Raw genomic sequence first — 19,552 nt, forward strand, 5'->3', positions numbered from 1 at the left:
ATTTTATTAGGATGTTGTTTTGCTCATGGAAATAGTCTAATTTAATGACTCCATCTTATGTGTGTGTCAGTCTATATACTGCTTCCAGTAATAAAATTATTTCCAGACTAATGAATATAATATAATATAATATAATATAATATAATATAATATAATATAATATAATATAGTATAGTATAGTATAGTATAGTATAGTATAGTATAGTATATAAAGGCGGCTCTGTGTCTTAGTGGTTAGCACCGTCACCTCTCACCTCCAGGGTTGCGGGCCCGAGTCTGGCTTCTGGTCTGTGTATGTGGAGTTTGCATGTTCTCCTCTTGCTTGGTGAGTTTTCTTCAGGTACTTCAGTATCCTTCCAGTGTCCAAGGACATGTGTTGTGGGCAAATAGACTGTTTAAAAAGGATGACAGGGTATGTCCTGTACCCCTCTTTGTGCTCTAAGTATCAGCTTCAGGCCCCCTGTGACTCTAGGATAAGCAATATAGATAATGTGTAATCTGTAATCTGTATAAATAAAAAAAGGTTTTGTCTGTACATTGGTCAGAACTCACCCTTTCAATTTACATTTACATTTAGGCATTTGGCAGACGCTCTTATTCAGAGCGACTTACAAAAAGTGCTTTAATGTTTACAACATTGATATCAATGATATCTTTACGTTTCATACATTGAAGGACCAATTTAATTCAATTCAATTTAATTTTTATAGCGCTTTTAAAAATTGTCATTGTTGCAAAGTAGCTTTACACAAAACAAATTGATGGAAATGTGTATGAAATGTGAACGTGTATGAATCAGAATGTATGATCAGATTGTCCCTGATCTGCGAGCCAAGGGCGACGGTGTTAAGGGAAAAACTCCCTGAGATGACAGTAGGACGAAACCTTGAGAGGAACCGGACTCAACTGGGAACCCATCCTCATTTGTGTTCTCTGTTGAGTCTGGTTCCTCGCAAGGTTTCTTCCTATTGCCATCTCATGGAGGTTTTTCCTCAGCACGGATACCAACAGATAGCAGGGATCGCTCTGCAGTTATACTATGTGTTAGGAGTCTGGAAGTTCAATATAACACTTGATGTGTTTAAGTTAATATGGAGTCCAGTTTGTTATTAGAGGCTCAGGTAGACTGTAGGAAACTCCAGTCCTGAACTATCAAGCGATGCAGTCACAAGTCCTCAGAGAACAGCTGTTTATATCACCTGAGGCCAGGACCGTCAATCTGTATACCTGTATTTCTGTCCATCCAGATTTCGTCACAGCATCAACCAAGACTATCTGGACAGAATTTAACTTTTGCAGTACTTGGGTATCTGCCTGGAGTTTAACCTGCACCATACAGTGAGTAAAATGTTGAGTAAAGGTGATGTTATGAACAGTTATGTGTCTGATTTAATAATCTACTTTAGAATGAGCTACTAATGTGCTACTTGTTCAATGTAAACAAACACCTTTACCAATAGATATTACTTAGAAAAACTAAACGGAATATTTTTACTGGGATTAGTTCATATTTTTCACCGCTGAAATACGTTAGTGTACTGTATGTGAATTTTAATGCTCTGGAGTCGTTTTTAAGACAAAACTTCATCTTTATCCAATATTTTTTTGATTCTCATTTGTGATTCACTCTGGACACCGAACAGGGAGTGTATTTTGCCGATAGCAAAAGTACAACTTGTAATAAATTTAAATGCCAGTAGATTTAAAATCTTGCTGTGATCTAGGTAGATTTTGTACAATTTCCAAACCAAACCTGTGGAAATCAAAACCATATGATGTCACACTAAAAATTTTTTGTGAAATTAGAGCTTTTAAAAAAATTAAGCGTTTCATATTTGTTGCAGACAGACATGTACACGGGCTTCAACCTAAAATAATAATAATAATATCACTGATTACATTAAAGCAGATCAGATTATTTTTAGCGTTAACTATTTCTATAAACTATTTTCCCGTCAATAACGGGTACTTACGCTTATACTGTAGTGTATATAATATTATATATTGTATATATTATAGTATAATATAATGCAATAAATAGAAATTTTTTCAGTTAAATAGAAAAAGTAATAATAGTAAAGAAACTAATCATTAGATTTTATATTAGAGACTTATAACAACATTACACATGGATTAAAAACTTAATCCTTCTACTATTTGTACACTGTAGCTTTAAGAAAAGATGATCATTATGACTATTGAGTACATCAATTTGGCTCCAGGCCCTGACTTCAGCTGCATAGAGACAGAAATGACCAGATGTCAGTTCCTGCTGTTCGACCTACATGGGTGTTTCACACGTCATGCCGTCAGCATATCTGGGTTTTCTAGTTTCTTCAAAATATCAAAGGAGGCATGAACGTGGGTAAATGTGTGTGTGGATGGTCCCCTGTGATGGACATGTGTCCTTTGTATAACAGTCTCCAAAATCACTTTGACCAGGACAGAGTGGTTACTGGTGGTACGTGAGGAAGTAGTGCCCCCCAGTGGCTCATTAGTTTCAGGTTGGATAGATTGCTTAGAAGCACACAGAGTAGAATTCAGGTTTTATAACATGAGCTGAAATCTGATTGACTGATTCGACATTTTTATTAGTTAAATCATAGGAAACTACTTAGGGATGAGCTGAAATCTGCATTGTTAAAAATCTGAAATCTGCGCTGAATTCTGCATGTATTAAATTTCAGTTTAGGTAGCACCTTCTGTAAGACCGGTAACTTTTTTTCCCCACTGAAGTTAAAGGGTGACATTTAATATTTACCAAAGCTGAATGTATCACAGGGTATTTTATATAAGATTTTTAGAAATAATGTAGTGTAATTCAAACATTCTTAGATGAATGAGTCCTGACATACCATGTGCAGCGCTGTGTTTAGACTGTTGTGTGATGCTGCCACCCGTTGGTCAGGAGCAATGTCAACTATGTAAATATAAATGTGGTTCTAGTGGAAAGACATGAGTAGGTAGGGGAGAAAAATATGTGTGTGAGAAGGGGAGAGAGAGACCACAAGTGTTCTTTTGTCTCAATAAACTTATGCTAGAGTAAGAGCATTGTCTGGAATGGAGCTGTGTGCACACATGTTGCAGTTATTATAGAACAAGAAAGGAGTCTTTGTCACACTGACTGAAATCTACCAAAAGGGACGGGGAGAGGAATATTCAACCGTCTCTCAGTTATTATTATAATCTAAGAACTCTATACGGCTCAGAATGCATGATTTTCGTGTCAGAATGTTAGTGTTGTGGTGATTTGAAGTTAGCATTCCCAAGTCACAGCTTCAGAGTTACAGGTTTGATCCTGATCAGGTTTAAGTTCTTACTGGAATAGAATAATGAATGTTAATATATTTTAAACTGTTTTTAATCTGATGTTGTCATGTACTGTAAAACCCTTGAAAGCTGCTGTTTGCAAATTAAAATTATTTCCCACACTGTCTTTTTATACACTCTTGTCCTGCCATCCTCACCAATTCTCTCTCTCTCTCTCTCTCTCTCTCTCTCTCTCCCTTTTTCTCTCCAAAAGCACAAGGGCAATAGGTTTGTGGGAAACAAAAGTCTACTTGTTTCCAGAGAGGAAAACTGCTGTATGTCTTTTTTTATGTCTCGCTCCTTTCTCTTTGCTGTTCTCATACTCAAAGGCAGGCCTCACATTCCCTCGTACCCACACGCACACACACACGCGCACACACACACACACACACACACACACACACACACACACACACACACACACTTGGGTGCACTGTTAAAACCAGATGCTTTGAACCTCTTCAAAGCAGCATGTTATTTTTTTTGCCTTGTTCCTCCTATGTAAAGAATGTTTTGAAGGTGCTGAGCATATGGTTTTCACTACATCTGAGAGTTGAGACACACAGCTGCACTTACAAATGATGCCTTTTCCAGCATCACACACAATATCCACTTTGTTAAGTGGCTGGATAGATGTGGATTCATTCAAAGCCCCGTGTGTAACCTTTAACAGCGGTAGTGTCTGAGTTTGTGTGTGTTCTTATATAGTGAACAGTCTCAGACACACACACACACACACACAGAGCTGTTCTAAAACATGCAGTTATCTTCTCTATCATTCAGGTGAAACATAATGAGCTGGTTTTTATTTAGATGTCACTGCAGAAATCACTGGTTGACACACTGTAGAATGTAAAATTCAGTCATTAGTGTATATAGTAAACAAATTACACTGGCAATAATTTCAGATTAAATTAAAATAATTTAAGACCGTCAGATTCAGTGTTTTTACCCACTAATAAATGTGAAAATCATATATATTTTCTAAAGCTGTACTTCTGATCTATAGTCTCACTCATCTCTTGATCTGAAACTGAAAATTCTGTATTACTGTCCACTAATTACACCAATACTGTACATGCCCTACAATTAAAATCATTACCAGGTGATGTGAATAATAATGATAGATCAAAGCAGTGGCAACTGCGAAGGTGTGAGATATATTAGAGATCAAATGGACAGAAGGACAGCATGGGGAGCTGTCTGGTTTGATTCCACAGAAGAACTATTGTAAAACAAACTGCTGAAAAGTTAATGCTGGCTATAAAAGACAGGTGCAAGGAGAAACAGTAAATTGCAGCTTGCTGTGTATGGGACTTTAGTAGTCCATGGGAAGTGTGAGCAATGCAAGAAACAGCCCTTATATGTTGAATAACCATTTCTTTTACATGGTCTGGCTAGGCAGGTGTGTATGTGTGCAGAATGCACTAAGGGGAAGAATGTGAGCCAGCAAAAGCAGTGTCATGCTCTCAGCAACTTTCTGCTGGGAAACCTTGGGTCCTGCCAATCTTGTGGATGTTACTCTGACATGCTCATTTGTACCACCTACCTAAACATTTTTGCAGGCCAAGTACACCCCTTTCAGCAGGATAATGTGCCCTGCCACACTGCAAAAATTCTACTAGTTATTTTTGGCCCAGATCTTGTATTGATGGTGGATGACTCGAACCAGTCCGCAAAGTCTTTATCTGTGCATACCAAAGACCATTCAAGAACAGTCACAGAGTTGTTGTGAAGCTACTCCTTCTTTATTTTAGCTGTGTGCTTAGGGTCGTTGTCTTGTTGAAAGGTAAACCTTAGGCCCAGTCTGAGGTCCTGAGCACTCTGGGGAAGGTTCTCGTCCAGGATATTCATGTACTTGGCCGCATTCATCAATTGCAACCAGTCGTCCTGTCCCATGCTTCACTATTGGGACTATGTTGGACAGGTGATGAGCAACACAAATACCGCTTAGAATTAAGGCCAGAACGTTTTATCTTGGTCTCATTAGACCAGAGAATCTTATTTCTCACCATTTTGGGTGTTTTTTTATGTGTCTCGCACTGAGGAGAGGCTTCCGTCGGGCCACTCTGCCATAAAGCTCCAGCTTGTAGAGGGCTGCAGTGATGGTTGACTTTCTACAACTTTCTCCCATCTCAAGCAGTATCCTAGCTTGGTGGAATTTGATGTATATGCTTAGTGGTAGTTGTAGATACTTCCGAAAAATCAATGGTGTACACGGGAGTTTCCTAGTACAGTTACACCTCTTTTTATGCAGTGATAGGATTGATCATTAGCTAGTTATTTCTACAAACCTACACCTGCATTTCAGCCACCTCTTAGTTGGCTTATGACCTGCTAGCAGAATCCCAGTGTGGGTTTAGTAAAGATGGAAGCACCGTGCTTGTGGTTTTCACAACTACAAGAAAGTGCAGAGGACATCAGAATGTAGTCATTGTCTTTACAGACGTATCTCAGGCCTTTGGAGATTAGCGACGTAATTTACCCCAGTAAAATGTATCAGTAATCTGATTCCCTCTCTTTCAGGAAATGATGACTTGTACGTTACTGGGAGTTCAGATGTCTGAGCACCAGGGTCAGTGTATGTATAATCTCTGATGACCCTGTATGATTTCTAATGTACACTTTAAACAGCAGTTATTGTTTTCCAAAGTATTTCCTTAATATATTTAAACTGGAAATCCTTAGTGGGACAGAGTAGTCTGTTCCCAGTGCCCTGGATTTCCAGTCACTGGACACACACACCAACCTAAGTTATGCAATTTAAATATGTCCGAGACATTTGATGTCTGAGGATAAAATGCAACACAGGCAGCAAAATCATGCAGTTTATTAATTGAAAGAAATATTTAGTTTAAAAAAAAAAGTTAACCAAAACTTATCCGTAGATAAAACCAGATAATAGTGATGGGTCATTCATGAATCAGAAGAACAAGTAGTCTTGGAGAGTGATTTGTAATTTTTTTACTGGGCGCGCATGGTCAAATCATCACAAAACCTCCGTATGTTATGTACAGGAAACCGAATTGAGCGATTCTTTCTTAATGACTCTTCTACTCCGAGTTGTTCACCCTGTCACATGACTCCCATAGACGCTATGCAAGGAAATACACAGGAAACAAAATTGAACGGTTCTCCTTGATGAATCTTCAAGTCCCGAGTCGTTCTTTCCTTTGTCACATGACTCCCATAGACGGTATGCAGTGCAATAGATTCAAAAGAACGAACGACTGAGACTGGAAGATATAAGAGGTGAGCTACTCATTCTGTCTATTATAATATGTCCTTAGCTGCATTGTAATATTTTGATTACTAGAACTATAGCCAAAATTTGTGTATGTAGACGTACTGGGGGTCTTTTTATTGAAAATGCAACATTTTAGTTTATTTCTGATCAAAACAACGAAGTGAGCTAAATGATGAACGAGAACGTTTGATGAACGAGATTCAATAAACTAAGACACTAAAACTTCCCATGGCTGCCAGATAAATGCTTCAAAAACTGGGGTATAGAGAGGGAGAGGGCCATCACTTTTTACCTGACTCCATACCTCTCTATTCATACTCTGTATACTCTTTGTCAGAGGGAATGAGTGAAATGTGAAAGGGTGGCCAGGAGAATGTAATGGTTCACTGCATCGAACACTAAAATCACCCTAAAGCACCTTGTTTCATTATAGACATTTTTCTTTTTTTTATCTTCGACTTCAGCATTACCATTGGGTCAGCACAAAACAATTTTACATTTCCCAACCATTATATGAAATAAATAAATAAAATACAATATAATAATATGGCATGAAAGTAGCTGCTGTGTTATGGTACAAAAAAAAAGAACCAGGTGCACCCTTCAACATCTTGCTGTCAGATTCTCCAATGTGCTCTTAAAAAACAGAAATCAAACAAACAAAAAACTTAAAGTCTACATGAGACTACTAGTACTGTATACCAAACGTTTAGTTTATTACTTTTAAATTATTATGTTTCGTTTATTACTGTATGCGTTTTTTTTTTTTTTTGTTTTGTTTTTTTGGAAAATAAATTAGTTTTTTTCCAAGGTTTATAAATTTGTCCTTTTTTGAGTTTGTCCGCACTTACTAAATACTCTGTTGTGTCTCAAAGAATTAATAATATAAACATCCATGCATTATGCAGCAACCTTTTCTCATTTATTGCAGTAAATGTTTCCTTGTAACCATTCCAGCTCTTAGGTAAACTGAATAATAAATTCAATTCGAATAATAAATATACCTTAGATAATATGACCCATTTTAATCTTTTCGTGCATCAAAAAATTTCCCTACTACAGTGGGGGAAATAAGTATTTGATCCCCTACAGATTTTCTAAGTTTGCCCACTTACAAATAAATGAAGGGTCTATAATTTTTATCATAGGTTTATGGTAAAGGATTGAGACAGAATATCAACCAAAAATCCAGAAAAAGCACATGATACAAATGTTATGAATTAAGTTGCATTTCAGTGAGGGAAATAAGTATTTGATCCCCTACCAACCAACAATAATTCTGCCTCTCACAGACTGGTTATGGTATAAACTTTATGGGAGGAGATTGTGAATGATCTCAAGGCAGTTGGGAGCACAGTCACCAAACAAACCATTGGTAAGGCAATACGTCTGCATGGATTAAAATCCTTCAGCGCAGCAAGACTTCCCATCCTTAAGAAGACACATGTACAGACCCGTCTGAGGTTTGCCAATGAACAGAGAAAGATTGGGATAAACTGCTGTGGTCAGATTCAACCAAAATTGAGCTCTTTATCATCAACTCGACTTGCTGTTTTCGGAGGAAGAAAAATGCTGACTATGCCACTAAGTTCACCACAGTCCCTACAGTCAAGCACGGAGGTGGAAACAATATGATTTGGGCTGTTTCTTTGCTAAGGGTACAGATTGACTTTGCTGCACTGAGGGGCCAATGGATGAGGCCATGTGTTGTTAAATTTTGGATGAGAACCTCCTGAAGGTGGGTTGTGGTTGGGTCTTCCAGCATGAAAATGACCCCAAACACACTGACAAGGCAACTAAGGAGTGGCTTAAAAATAAGCACATTAAGGCCATGAAGTGGTCTAGCCAGTCTTCAGACCTTAATCCAATAAAAAAAAATTCACAGAGAGAGCTGTAACTTTGAGTTGCCAAGCAACCTTAAACATCTAGAGAAAATCTGTAAAGAACAGTGGATCAAAATGCATTCCAAGATGTGTGCAAATCTGGTAAACAACTACAAGAAACATCTTCCCACTGTGCTTTCCAGCAAGGGTTTCTCTACCAAGTACTAAGTCATGTTTTGCTTGGGGATCAAATACTTATTCCCCTCATTGAAATGCAACTTAATTCATAACATTTGTATCATGTGCTTTTTCTGGATTTTTGGTTGATATTCTGTCTCAATCCTTTATCATAAACATGAAAATTATAGACCCTTCATTACTTTTTAAATGGGAAAATCTATAAGGGATCAAATACTTATTTCCCCCACTGTATGAATCTTCTTTTTTCTCATATTTTAGTAGAAGAGATTTTAGAGATAGGTGAAATGTGTAAGACTACAGTGGTAAATCTCACAGATAATTGTCTGTAAACAAAATAAGAAAAAAAGTATACATACCATAAAAAACCTCTTGTATGAGGGGAGATGTCTGATAATTTTGTGGTGTACCAGAAAAAGACACACAAGTGAAATTTCAGGCACATTTTAAAAAATATTTTTTTAGGTGCGAAATACACTTTTATGGCCTGAATCTGTGGCTCTGAGCCCTGGTCCCGAAAAGCCCCGCTCTGCTCAGTTTAGTGTTTTGTCAGCTCCCTGCACACCTGAAGTAACCAATTAGCCAATTAGCGGCTTCTTCTGAACTGAACTGCGTAATAGTGCAGGGAAAACAATAAAATGTACAGCAGTGGCCAAAAGTTTTAAGAAGTTTTCAGATCTTTTTGTCAGATGTTACTATGTTTCAAGTTTCAAGTTTTATTGTCATATGCGCAGTAAAGAAACATGTTCCCACCCCCACCCCTCCCGTATTAAAAATAGATTTTAAAGCAGAATATGAAAATATTAAAGAATGTTTAAAAAAAAAAAAAAAGTCAGCAGTGTGTGCGTGTGTAAAGCTGCAGTGGGAGTAATTGTCAATAAAAACTTTTGGCCACAACTGTAATAGGCAGGGGTCCCCCAGGAGCACGAACCACTGGCCCAAAACATATTTTTACCCTCTACTTATTTAAGTAATATAAATGTTATACCTTTAAAAGGCACTAGTCTACCATGGTCACCCTTCCCCCTCACACATATGTACCTGTACAATCGCATTCTGAAAAGGAATAAATAAGAAGAACAGCAATGACACCTCAGGCAACTCTCTAGCAGGTGAAGAAAAAAGGGTCCAGGTGGTGAGGTTCAAGAGCCAGGAGTAAAGCAAAGGCTCTTACATCTAAAATCCTCCCTCTCTCCTCTCTCTCGCTCTCACTTATAATGGTCATTCTGGTCTGGTTAAACTTAAATAAAATACAGTCATTTGGCATGTGTGCACGGAGTGAGATTATCGTCTCTTTTTAGAGTGGGAAGACCTGGGTGGCTCTCTGTGTAAATGTTATTTTCTATTCTACTATTCAAAAAGCCCATTGTGCAGCCACAACACCAACCACATAAAAGCCCTGCTCTCCCTGTCTCTCTCTCTCTCTCTCTCTCTCTCTCTCTCTCTCTCTACACACCCCATCATTTTCATTCAGAGCTGGGTTTTATTATGTTGACTAGGCTTGATGTGCTTGTTTTGGTCATATTGTGTTGGTGTCTCCTCATTTCCTTTTTGCTTTCTGCCTAATCTACTGTTTAATTCAATAACTAGCCCAACATTTGGATTTAAGGTTATCGATATGTTTAATATCACAGACAGGAAAGCATAAATGTATCTTTTTAATATCAAATAAGTAATTGGACTGGGTGCATATTGGAATCCATTTAAGTTTGATTAAATTTTGGTGACAGAGCTGATAGTGGTGTTGTCTCAGTGTTCCAAGGTCATCAGGGAACAATTTTTCTGTCAGTTTGTGTGGGTTTAATCTGGGATCTTCTAGCCAGGTACTGTAACTGAAAACAACAAAAACTAAATTATAAGTTCAGTTAGATTTAAATTGTTGAAATATCTTGCGATCTGTGATTTTGACATTATTTAAAACAGTAAGTTAGGGTGGGAGCAACAGCCAAGAGTTTAAAGAGCACTTGGTGCTCTGATCCACATGGCCAAAAAACACATATTGTCCAGAGACCTCTAGTTCAAATCCCAGAAATGCCACAATCATCTGTTCCCAGGAGAACAGGAGTGAAAAACTGGCTGTGCTTTCTTAGTAGAAGGGCGGATTTTAATTCCTCTGCAACCCTAGCCATTTGTGTGTGTGTGTGTGTGTGTGAGAGAGAGAGAGAGAGAGAGAGCTTGTGTTTGCAGAAGAGGGCAAATAGAGTTCCTCTGAGTGTGTCTCTGGACTGTGGCACAATACGAGAAGCCGCTCAAAAGCAGCTCAACTCTAAACCATTACTTATTGCCAGACTGTCCATTGGCAGTTTTTCATTTTAGTGTTCTACAAGGTTCTAACTACTGTACATCGGATTGGTCCTGGGGTATGGCGCAACATTTTCCCCCATTCCAGTGCTTTCAGTCTGTTGTGGCTAGTAGATTCTCCATGGCTTCCCAGACACTTACACAGACAATAAGATTTATTTGAAAAATTATAGAACAATAATGGATTTTTCAAAACTATTGAATAACAAACACATAATTAGGGGGATTAATTACCAAAATAACAATTAGTTGTTATTTTAAGATGTAGAGTTAGCTGTTTTGGAACAGTTCTTGCATTAACAGTATTGTTTCGAGTGCATTTGTAAAACCCATCAAGCCCCATGATGAAACTGGCTCTCATGAAGACCTTCCCAGGAAAGCAAGACCAAAACCTTACCTCTGCTGCAGAGGAGAAGTTCATTTAGAGTCACCAGCCTCAGAAATCACTAATTAACAAACAGCACCTTAGAGACGTTAGTGATGTATTATATTATTATAGTATTATTATAGTATTATTATTGTGTATTTTGGATAAACACCTTCAGTACTGTTTTATAATGTAAAAAAGAAATAAAAGAATCAGGAAATACCATGGAAGGGGTGTCCAAATTTCTGACTGGTTGTGGAATTGTATTAATTATAAACACTGCGTAACTGATAAGCAATCATTCCCCATAATTTAATAAATCTAAATTAAGACTGGTGTTTTTTATTAATGCACCTGTGTCAAATTGTCTGTTTGCACAATGAATATCTGTGCTTTGGGGGTCTAACAGCTTTACCGCCAGACGAGTCAGTCCTGAGGTCACGAAGACCACGGAATTGACTCAAAGCATTGAGATGAAGTTGTTAGAAGAAATAAAAAGGAAAAGTTATTAAAACTTGTTGAAAGCTTTGGATCTTCTGTGAAATCTGTTATAACAAAGTGAACAAATTACCCCAATCCAGACTTTACCAAGAGGACAAACTTTGTGCTAACTGCAACACTGAAGAGGTTACAGAGCTAAAACAGGAGAACCTGTTCATATCTTTTCGGAAAGTACATTTTAGTGTCCAATGAGAATGAAGTTAAGCTGTTTGCCTTAAAGGTTACATATAACATTTGGTGAAAACCCAACACAACACACCAGACAGGTAACACCATTTCTGTGATTAAGCATTTTAATGATAGTTGAATTTTAGGTATTTGGGGGGGGGGGGGATCTGGTCGCCATCAAAAGCAAAATAGATCGAATTAGATATAAACAAGCTTTTGGGAAAAGACAGACATCTGCCTTTTAGTGTCCCATGTTAAAATCTTATCGTGTCCACAAAATTTTGGCCACATTGTTTAGATTTGACATATATTTTTAAAAAAGCTTATAGAGAGAAGTCAAATCCGTAACTGCAAAACGACAATCTCTGTCTGGAGATTTATCCATCATTTCAGTGGCAGTTTCCTATGAGTGTTTGAGGGTGAAGAACCTTCCGATCAGCACTTTAATACCTTAACCATCAAGCTACCTCTGTCTGGCTTATTTTGTCATGTCAAAAGCAGCAGAAATACAGCCTGAGACTTGGCAGTGGAGAGTGAGCACTTTCTGGATAAACAGTAAAGACACTTTCAGAACCTGCACAGCATCTGACTTTGTTACAGTTTTCCATAGAGATTTATATTAATGAGTGCAGATAATTTTAAGTATTTAAATCAATGAGAGGTGTGTGTGTGTGTGTGTGTGTGTGTGTGTGTGTGTGTCAGGCTCAAATAGAGAGCAATGGCTGCTTTAAGGTGAGGTGCTTCTGTCTTGTCCTGTGGACATTGTTTTTCATGCTTGCGTATCTAAATGCCACCTTTTAAGTGTAAAAAATAAATAAATAAATAAAAAGGAAAAAAAAACTCATAAACTTAGTCTGCAGTCCTGATTCTGTGCACCAGCGTATGTTGAAATAATAATAAAGTCCACAGTAATCTTTGCTTTCGAACCATTTACACTATAAATTTGCACTATAAAAACCCCTCAGATGAATTTTCACAGACAGTTTACTGTAAGTTGGATCCACCAGGGATGGAGAAATTGATGGGTGGACACACTAAACTGAGCCAGAATGCTACAGATCTGCCTTAGTGGGATGATTCACGCCAGCACACATTTTTAAAGCTTTGGAAAAATAAGCTTGTATTGAAACAGTACGAGGTTCTGTGATTCATTCCCCTTCCTGAATGAACCCAGAGTGAACTGAGGAATTTGGTGACTGAGTTCACTTCACCCCAGTGAGCACTTTCCCCTTTCCCCCATTCCTTCATCGACATACGCAAAACAAATCTCACTCTCTCACTCACTCATCTTCTATACCGCTTTATCCTGTATTCAGGGTCGCAGGGACCTGAAGTCTATCCCAGGAGGCTTAGGGCACGAGGCAGGGTACACCCTGGACAGGGTGCCAATCCATCACAGGGCACACACACATACACACACACATTATGGAAAATTTGGGAACGCCTATTAGCCTAACCTGCATATCTTTGGACTGTGGGAGGAAACCCACTAAGCACGGTGAGAACATGCAAACTCCATGCACACAGGGACAGGAATCGAGCCCAGACCCTGGAGGTGCAGGGCGACTGTGCTAATCACTTCACCACCGTGCCGCCGCAAAACAAATCTAAATAGGTAAAGAAATTAAATTGACCAAAAGAAGTAAAGAGAAACAGAAAGTGGAGGTCATTCTTTTTCCACACTTTTTTTTGTCTTTCTTTATCTTTACAAATATCATCTTTAATATTCTGTCAGGATTTGTACAACCCTGGCCAATAGTTTTAAAAATGAAGCAAATAGTAATTTTCACAAAGTTTTAAAATGTTTTTAAATCTTTTTGTCAGATGTTACTATACAGTACTATAATAAAATATAATTACAAACATTTCATGATCGTCGCAAGCTTTTATTGACAATTACATTAGGTTTACTATCAGTCTTGTGTCATGCCACAGTAAAGCATCCTGGGACCATTCATGCGTCTCAGCCAAGGGAGTGGACTCACTTTCTGTTTTGCCTAACAACACAGCCATAGATAAAGAATGGTACAAAAACATCCTCCGAGAGCAACTTCTCCCAACCATCCAAGAACATTTTGTTGATGAACAATTCCTTTTCCAGCGTGATGGAGCTCCTCGCCACAAGGCAAAAGTGATTGAAACTAAGTGTCTTGGGGAACAAGACATGAACATTTTAGGTCTATGGCCAGGAAACTCCCCAGACCTTAATCTCATTGAGTACTGGGGTCAGTCCTCAAGAGGCCGATGGACAAAGAAAAACCAACAAATTCTGACAAACTGTAAGCATTGATTATGCAAGAACGGGCTGCGCCATCAGTCAGGATGTGGCATAGATTGTGATTGACAGCATGCAAGGGAGAATTGCAAAGGTTTTGAAAAGGAAGGTCAGCACTGCAAAGGTTGATTCTTTGCATAAACTTAATGTAATTGTCAATGAAAGCCTTTAACACTTATGAAATGCTTTTGTGATTATACTTCAGTATACCAGAGTAACACCTGACAAAAAGATCTAAAAAAAAAAAAAAAAAAAACTGGAGCAGCAGATTTTGTGAAAATCTATATTTATATAATTCTCAAAACTGATGCACTTGTGGTTTTCTGACGTCCCTTTTTCCAGTTGTGGGTCCCACCTGGGTACTGTAGATTTGTAACCAAGAGATGCTGTAATCTTAAAACTTATCCTGGTCTGCTCATAATCAGCATCTTTTCAACTCAGTACTGTTTATCTTTAGTCTCAGACCGCCTGTCTGATGTAGTTAAATAAAACCTGGTTTGAATGTTAAAATAATGCTCTTTGCTGGTTCATTTCATCTGGAATTTTTTATAAGATAAAAATAATAATAATACAATTTACTTATAAGCGCCTTTCAAAACATTCAAGGACACTACAAAAAACAATCAACAATACAAATGAGAAATACAAACAACACAAGCATGTACAATAGTCATTAATTCAGTAAGTAAAAGAAATTGGAGTGACACTTTCTTGTCATTTGACACGCTATATCCAGACCAACCAAAATACTTTGCGACACCTATTCTCCTCCTCTTCACCTCGAGTTCAGTGAGTGAACCCATCTAGTTTTGAGGAGGTAAATATACATCACTCCTCACAGTTAGCTTGGTGCTAAGAAAAGAGCACAGGGACTTTTTTTCTGTTTATTTCCCCATTTTGTATCTTGAATGTAAAGAGTTTGTAAATTACATTATTATGAGTTCCCACTACTGAAGTGAATTGAATGCAGAATTATTCTCACCGGTTAGTCCCTCTCTTGTCCTAACCCTGAACCCCAGCTACACTCTGTATCCTAATCACCCCAACACCCTCTCCCTGCCTCGTCCCTCCTTCCCACAGACCTTGCTGCTGTTAGCCTTTCCGTGACTGGCTGTCATTAGGCTTTCTTCTCTCAGGGGCAGGATCTTGATGGTGAGCCAGGAATGGCTTTGAACGGAGGGAACTAAAGACTGCAAAAAAAGAGTGAAGGGGGCGTAAGCAGTCATTCTTAAAACAAAGCAACTTTTCTTGTGCCTTTTCAAATGCAGGCCAAACAAATAAACCCGGATATGAGGTCTAGTGAAAGCGAGACCACCCTCATGCTCACACTGTTGGTTGTATGTTTTTACATCCAGCTTAACACTTTCTCTGTTGTTTTAAGTCCAATTAAGTCATGGGTCTTAGGAATAAGAAATACATACATTGTTTAAACATTTAATGTCTGAGCGTAGAGTTGAACAAAGAAATTCTTTGTGTTTCAGAAACCTGGCTATAGGCATAGGAATCCAAAATTTCCCAGAAGGCCTTGCAGTGAGTTTGCCGCTAAGAGCGTCAGGAGTGTCCACATGGCAAGCTTTCTGGTGAGTCTCACATCCTAACATCCTCACTTTCATCCTGTCATTCAAAAGGCTTTTCAAAAAAGTTTTTAAAAAGGTTCCAGAAAATCACAGCGTTATGAGAAAAAGATTGATCTAAATTTCTGAGAACTGACTAAACAAACTCAGGGGCCTGGAGCCTATCCCAGGAGGCTTAGGGCATGAGGCGCGTGTACACCCTGGACAGTGTGCCAGTTCATCACAGGGCACACACACACACACATACACACACACACACTCATTCACCAAAAGACAGAAGACCAAAAGAAGTCAGACCAAAACATGCAAAAGAATCAGAAGGCCAGATATAAATTTGTGAAGAGATACAGATTAAAGTGACGAAAAGTAATAAGAGTGTGCAGATAAAAATGAGCTGTAATCCAAATCATACAAACTCATTAGTCGGGCCTGTTGGAGGTAGTGGCATGACCTGGACCTGCATGACTGCTTCTAGAACAGGATCACTAATCTTTATTAAATATGTAACTCAAAATAATAGCACAATTCATTCGGAAGTCTACAGAAACTAAATTCAAAAATATAAAAGTGTTATATACTTAATAGGTTGTGTTACAGTATGAACTTAATAAGTAGTGTTATAACTTTAACTATTAACTTAAATTAATGTTAATATTAATTATACAAATTTATGTTAAGACTTTTGCTTACCAACCAGAGGTGCCATGTTTTGAGGTGTTATACACATCTACATCTTAATGTCAGAAAATCAAAGCTAAAATTTTGAACTATTATCTTATCATTTGCTTTTAAACTGAATTGTCTTCAGTGTTTGGCAAAAAGTAAGAGAGTATTACCCTTACTGTTCCAATACTTACAGGCGGGAGTGTATGTTTTAGGGTATTGTCATGTTTTTGACCCAAACTCTTTAGACTTTTAGATTACAGACAGATGTTCTGACATTCTGCTGTACATTTCTGTGATGAAGCCTGGAAAAAGCCTGATAAAGTTGTTTCTTCCCTTAAGCTCTAAATCAGCTTGATACATTACACTCTCTTCACTAGTCTTGATTAGTCTACTGTTAAGCTGATATTTATATAAATGAAAGAATAATTTTGTCTGAACGTTGGTCAGTACTCACTCTTTCAATGATATCTTTACATTTCATACATTGGAGGACCCGAAACCATTCTCAAAAAAAAAATCTGTCACAGCATCACACAAAACTGTCTGGACAGAATTTAATGAACCTTTTGCAGTACTTAGATATCCACTTAAAGTTTAACCTGCACCATAAGTAAAATTAAAATGTTGAGTAAAAGTGTTAACAGGTATGTGCCGGATTTAATAATCTACTTTAAAATAAGCTACTAATGCACTACTTACTCAATGTAAACAAACACCTTCACCAATAAATACTGTATTAATTAGAAAAGCTAAACTAAATATTTTTACTGAAATTAGTTCATATTTTCACCTTCGAAATAACAGCGCTGAAGTGGTACTGTAATAAGATTAAATGGCAATAGATTCAAAAGTTTCCTAATATTTAGCCACCAAACCTGTGGAAACCAAAACCATATGATGTCACACCAAACAAAAGTTTGTGAACTTACAGTTTAAAAAAAATTAAGTGGTTCATCTTTGTTGTAGACAGACATGTACATGCGCTTCAACCTGAAATAATAATAATATCACTGATTAGATTAAAGCTGATCAGATCATTTTTAGCTTTAACATTTTAACTATTTCTAGAAACTCTTTTCCCGTCAATGACAGGTACACACTCATCTCTAATATGGGATATTGTGCAGATATTTTTTCCATATTTTTTATGTACATGACTGTACAAAATATGCTATTTGCTTCCAAACTGTACAGCATATAATTTTTTTAATGTGTGTGTGTGTGTGTGTGTGTGTGCGCGTGCGCGCGCATTCTCAGGTACGGGCAGCTCAGTGGGATGGTAGAGCCGATGGCGGGGTTACTAGGTGCTGTTGCCGTGGTACTGGCTGAGCCGCTGTTACCATACGCACTGGCCTTTGCTGCAGGAGCCATGGTTTATGTTGTTTTTGATGACATAATACCTGAAGCTCAAGTCAGGTGATTGAACTACTGAAATAATTTTTGTTTCTTTTAACACAGTACTGTTTTATAAAAACGTTCTTGTAATTAGAAGAACCTTAATTACCTCTACTACAAGAGTGAGGTGTATTAGCAGAAAGTGAGCAGTCAGTTCTCAACGTTAATGCGTAGGAAGCAGGAGAAGTAGGCAAGTGTCTGGATCTCAATGATTTTGAGCAGGGGCCAAACTGTGGTGGTAAGATGACTGTGTCAGAGCATCTTCAAAACAAGAGGACGTGTCGGGTGTCCCTGGAATGCAGTGGTTTGTGACTACCAAAAATACCAAATACCCCCCCTTAATGGAAACAGTGTTTCGTGATGGCAGTGGTTTCTTCAGCAGGATTATGTGCTATGAGACACAGAAATTGTTTGAGAAACATGACAAAGATTTCCAGGTGTTGCCTACAAAGTGCCAAGATCTCAACCTGATCAATAGCAAAAATTCTGTAAACACAAAACACACATGGTTCAATTACTTTAAGTCGGGTAATTTTAGTTTCTTTGTCATTGTAACCAAACTGCACTAGAGTTCCCTTGGAACAATATAGAGAGGATTTCATACAGATGCTCTCAGACTAAACGAGAGTGTGACTGTGGCTTAAAAACTCTGAAGGTGAGAGCCATCCTGAACTTATGTGCAGGTGTGACCACATTGACATTCTGACACAAAAACTGCAAAAGTTACACACCATCATGCCTGCTTTAGAGTAATGTACTGAGAAGGTTGGTTAGATGTTCTTTTGATAACAAATCGTTCTGATTGTTTGTGCGTGTGTTTTTTTTTAGTGGAAATGGAAAGCTGGCTTCTTGGACCGCCATACTTGGCTTTATTGTGATGATGTCACTGGATGTTGGCCTGGGATAAAGACTTATTGTTCACCAAAAAATGAAAGAATGACTTAACTGGTCTTCTTAAAACAGCAAAAAGGGACAAATGAATCATCATGTCAACATCAGGTTTAACGAATTAGAGAATGCCTTGGGAGTTTTTTCAACTCCTCATTTTATTATTATTTTTATTTATAGGAAGTAAATGTTTAATTAATGAATAACTAAATACTTGAATGTCTCTTAAACAGGAGAAGCTGTAAGATTGTGGTTTGCTTGCTGCAGTTTACTTCCGACTGCAGAATGAAGGTGGTTTGTTTGTTAAAACTCTAAATGGTCTTCCTTCATGGACAGTAAATGACTCCTTTAATTTAGGCTGTATTTTAGATTTCTAAAAAAGTACTGTATCCTCCAAGTCTCTTAAAAAAACATTCCATTAAATTTTATTATTTAAATGTATGATAAAAGATTTACACTTCTGTGTTTTTGTTCTTCATTCTGCTTCATCAACATTCCAGCTCAACTCCTCTGAGGTGTGTGTACTATGTGCTGACGGTCATGCTTCCATTTAATTATTACATAATGGTTTATTCCAAAACAGTGGATTATGTGTTTTGCAATATGGTGTACCTTTTTAATAAGGAAGTAATGATGCGTTTGATTTGCACTTGTAAATTCTCAACCTTCAAAAGCCAAAGAAAAGCACCCCCCCCCCCCCATTACGTGACGTCAGATCAACATGGCACAATCTTTTTTATATATATATATATATATATATAGACATATATTAGCTTGTTAAACCTAAATACAGCCAAGGAAAAAGAAGGAAAAAAAAAATCCAACCCAAAAAAAAGGTAT

The 19,552-nt window shown here is 37.7% G+C and overlaps 1 protein-coding gene across 2 annotated transcripts in view; it reads left to right on the forward strand.

Moving 5' to 3' along the window:
- LOC128541214 (zinc transporter ZIP11) overlaps positions 1 to 19,173 on the forward strand; it is a 127,563-nt gene extending 108,390 nt beyond the window's left edge. For both annotated transcript variants that reach the window (XM_053511532.1, XM_053511533.1), the window contains exons 8-10: positions 15,671 to 15,769; positions 17,687 to 17,845; positions 18,653 to 19,173. In XM_053511532.1, the coding sequence (XP_053367507.1) occupies positions 15,671 to 15,769; positions 17,687 to 17,845; positions 18,653 to 18,731 (337 nt within the window). In that variant the 3' untranslated portion in view covers positions 18,732 to 19,173. The remainder of the gene's footprint in view (positions 1 to 15,670; positions 15,770 to 17,686; positions 17,846 to 18,652) is intronic.
- Positions 19,174 to 19,552: the final 379 nt, after the last annotated feature.

The sequence above is a fragment of the Clarias gariepinus genome, chromosome 14, assembly GCF_024256425.1.
Source record: "Clarias gariepinus isolate MV-2021 ecotype Netherlands chromosome 14, CGAR_prim_01v2, whole genome shotgun sequence".
Taxonomy (NCBI): domain Eukaryota; kingdom Metazoa; phylum Chordata; class Actinopteri; order Siluriformes; family Clariidae; genus Clarias; species Clarias gariepinus.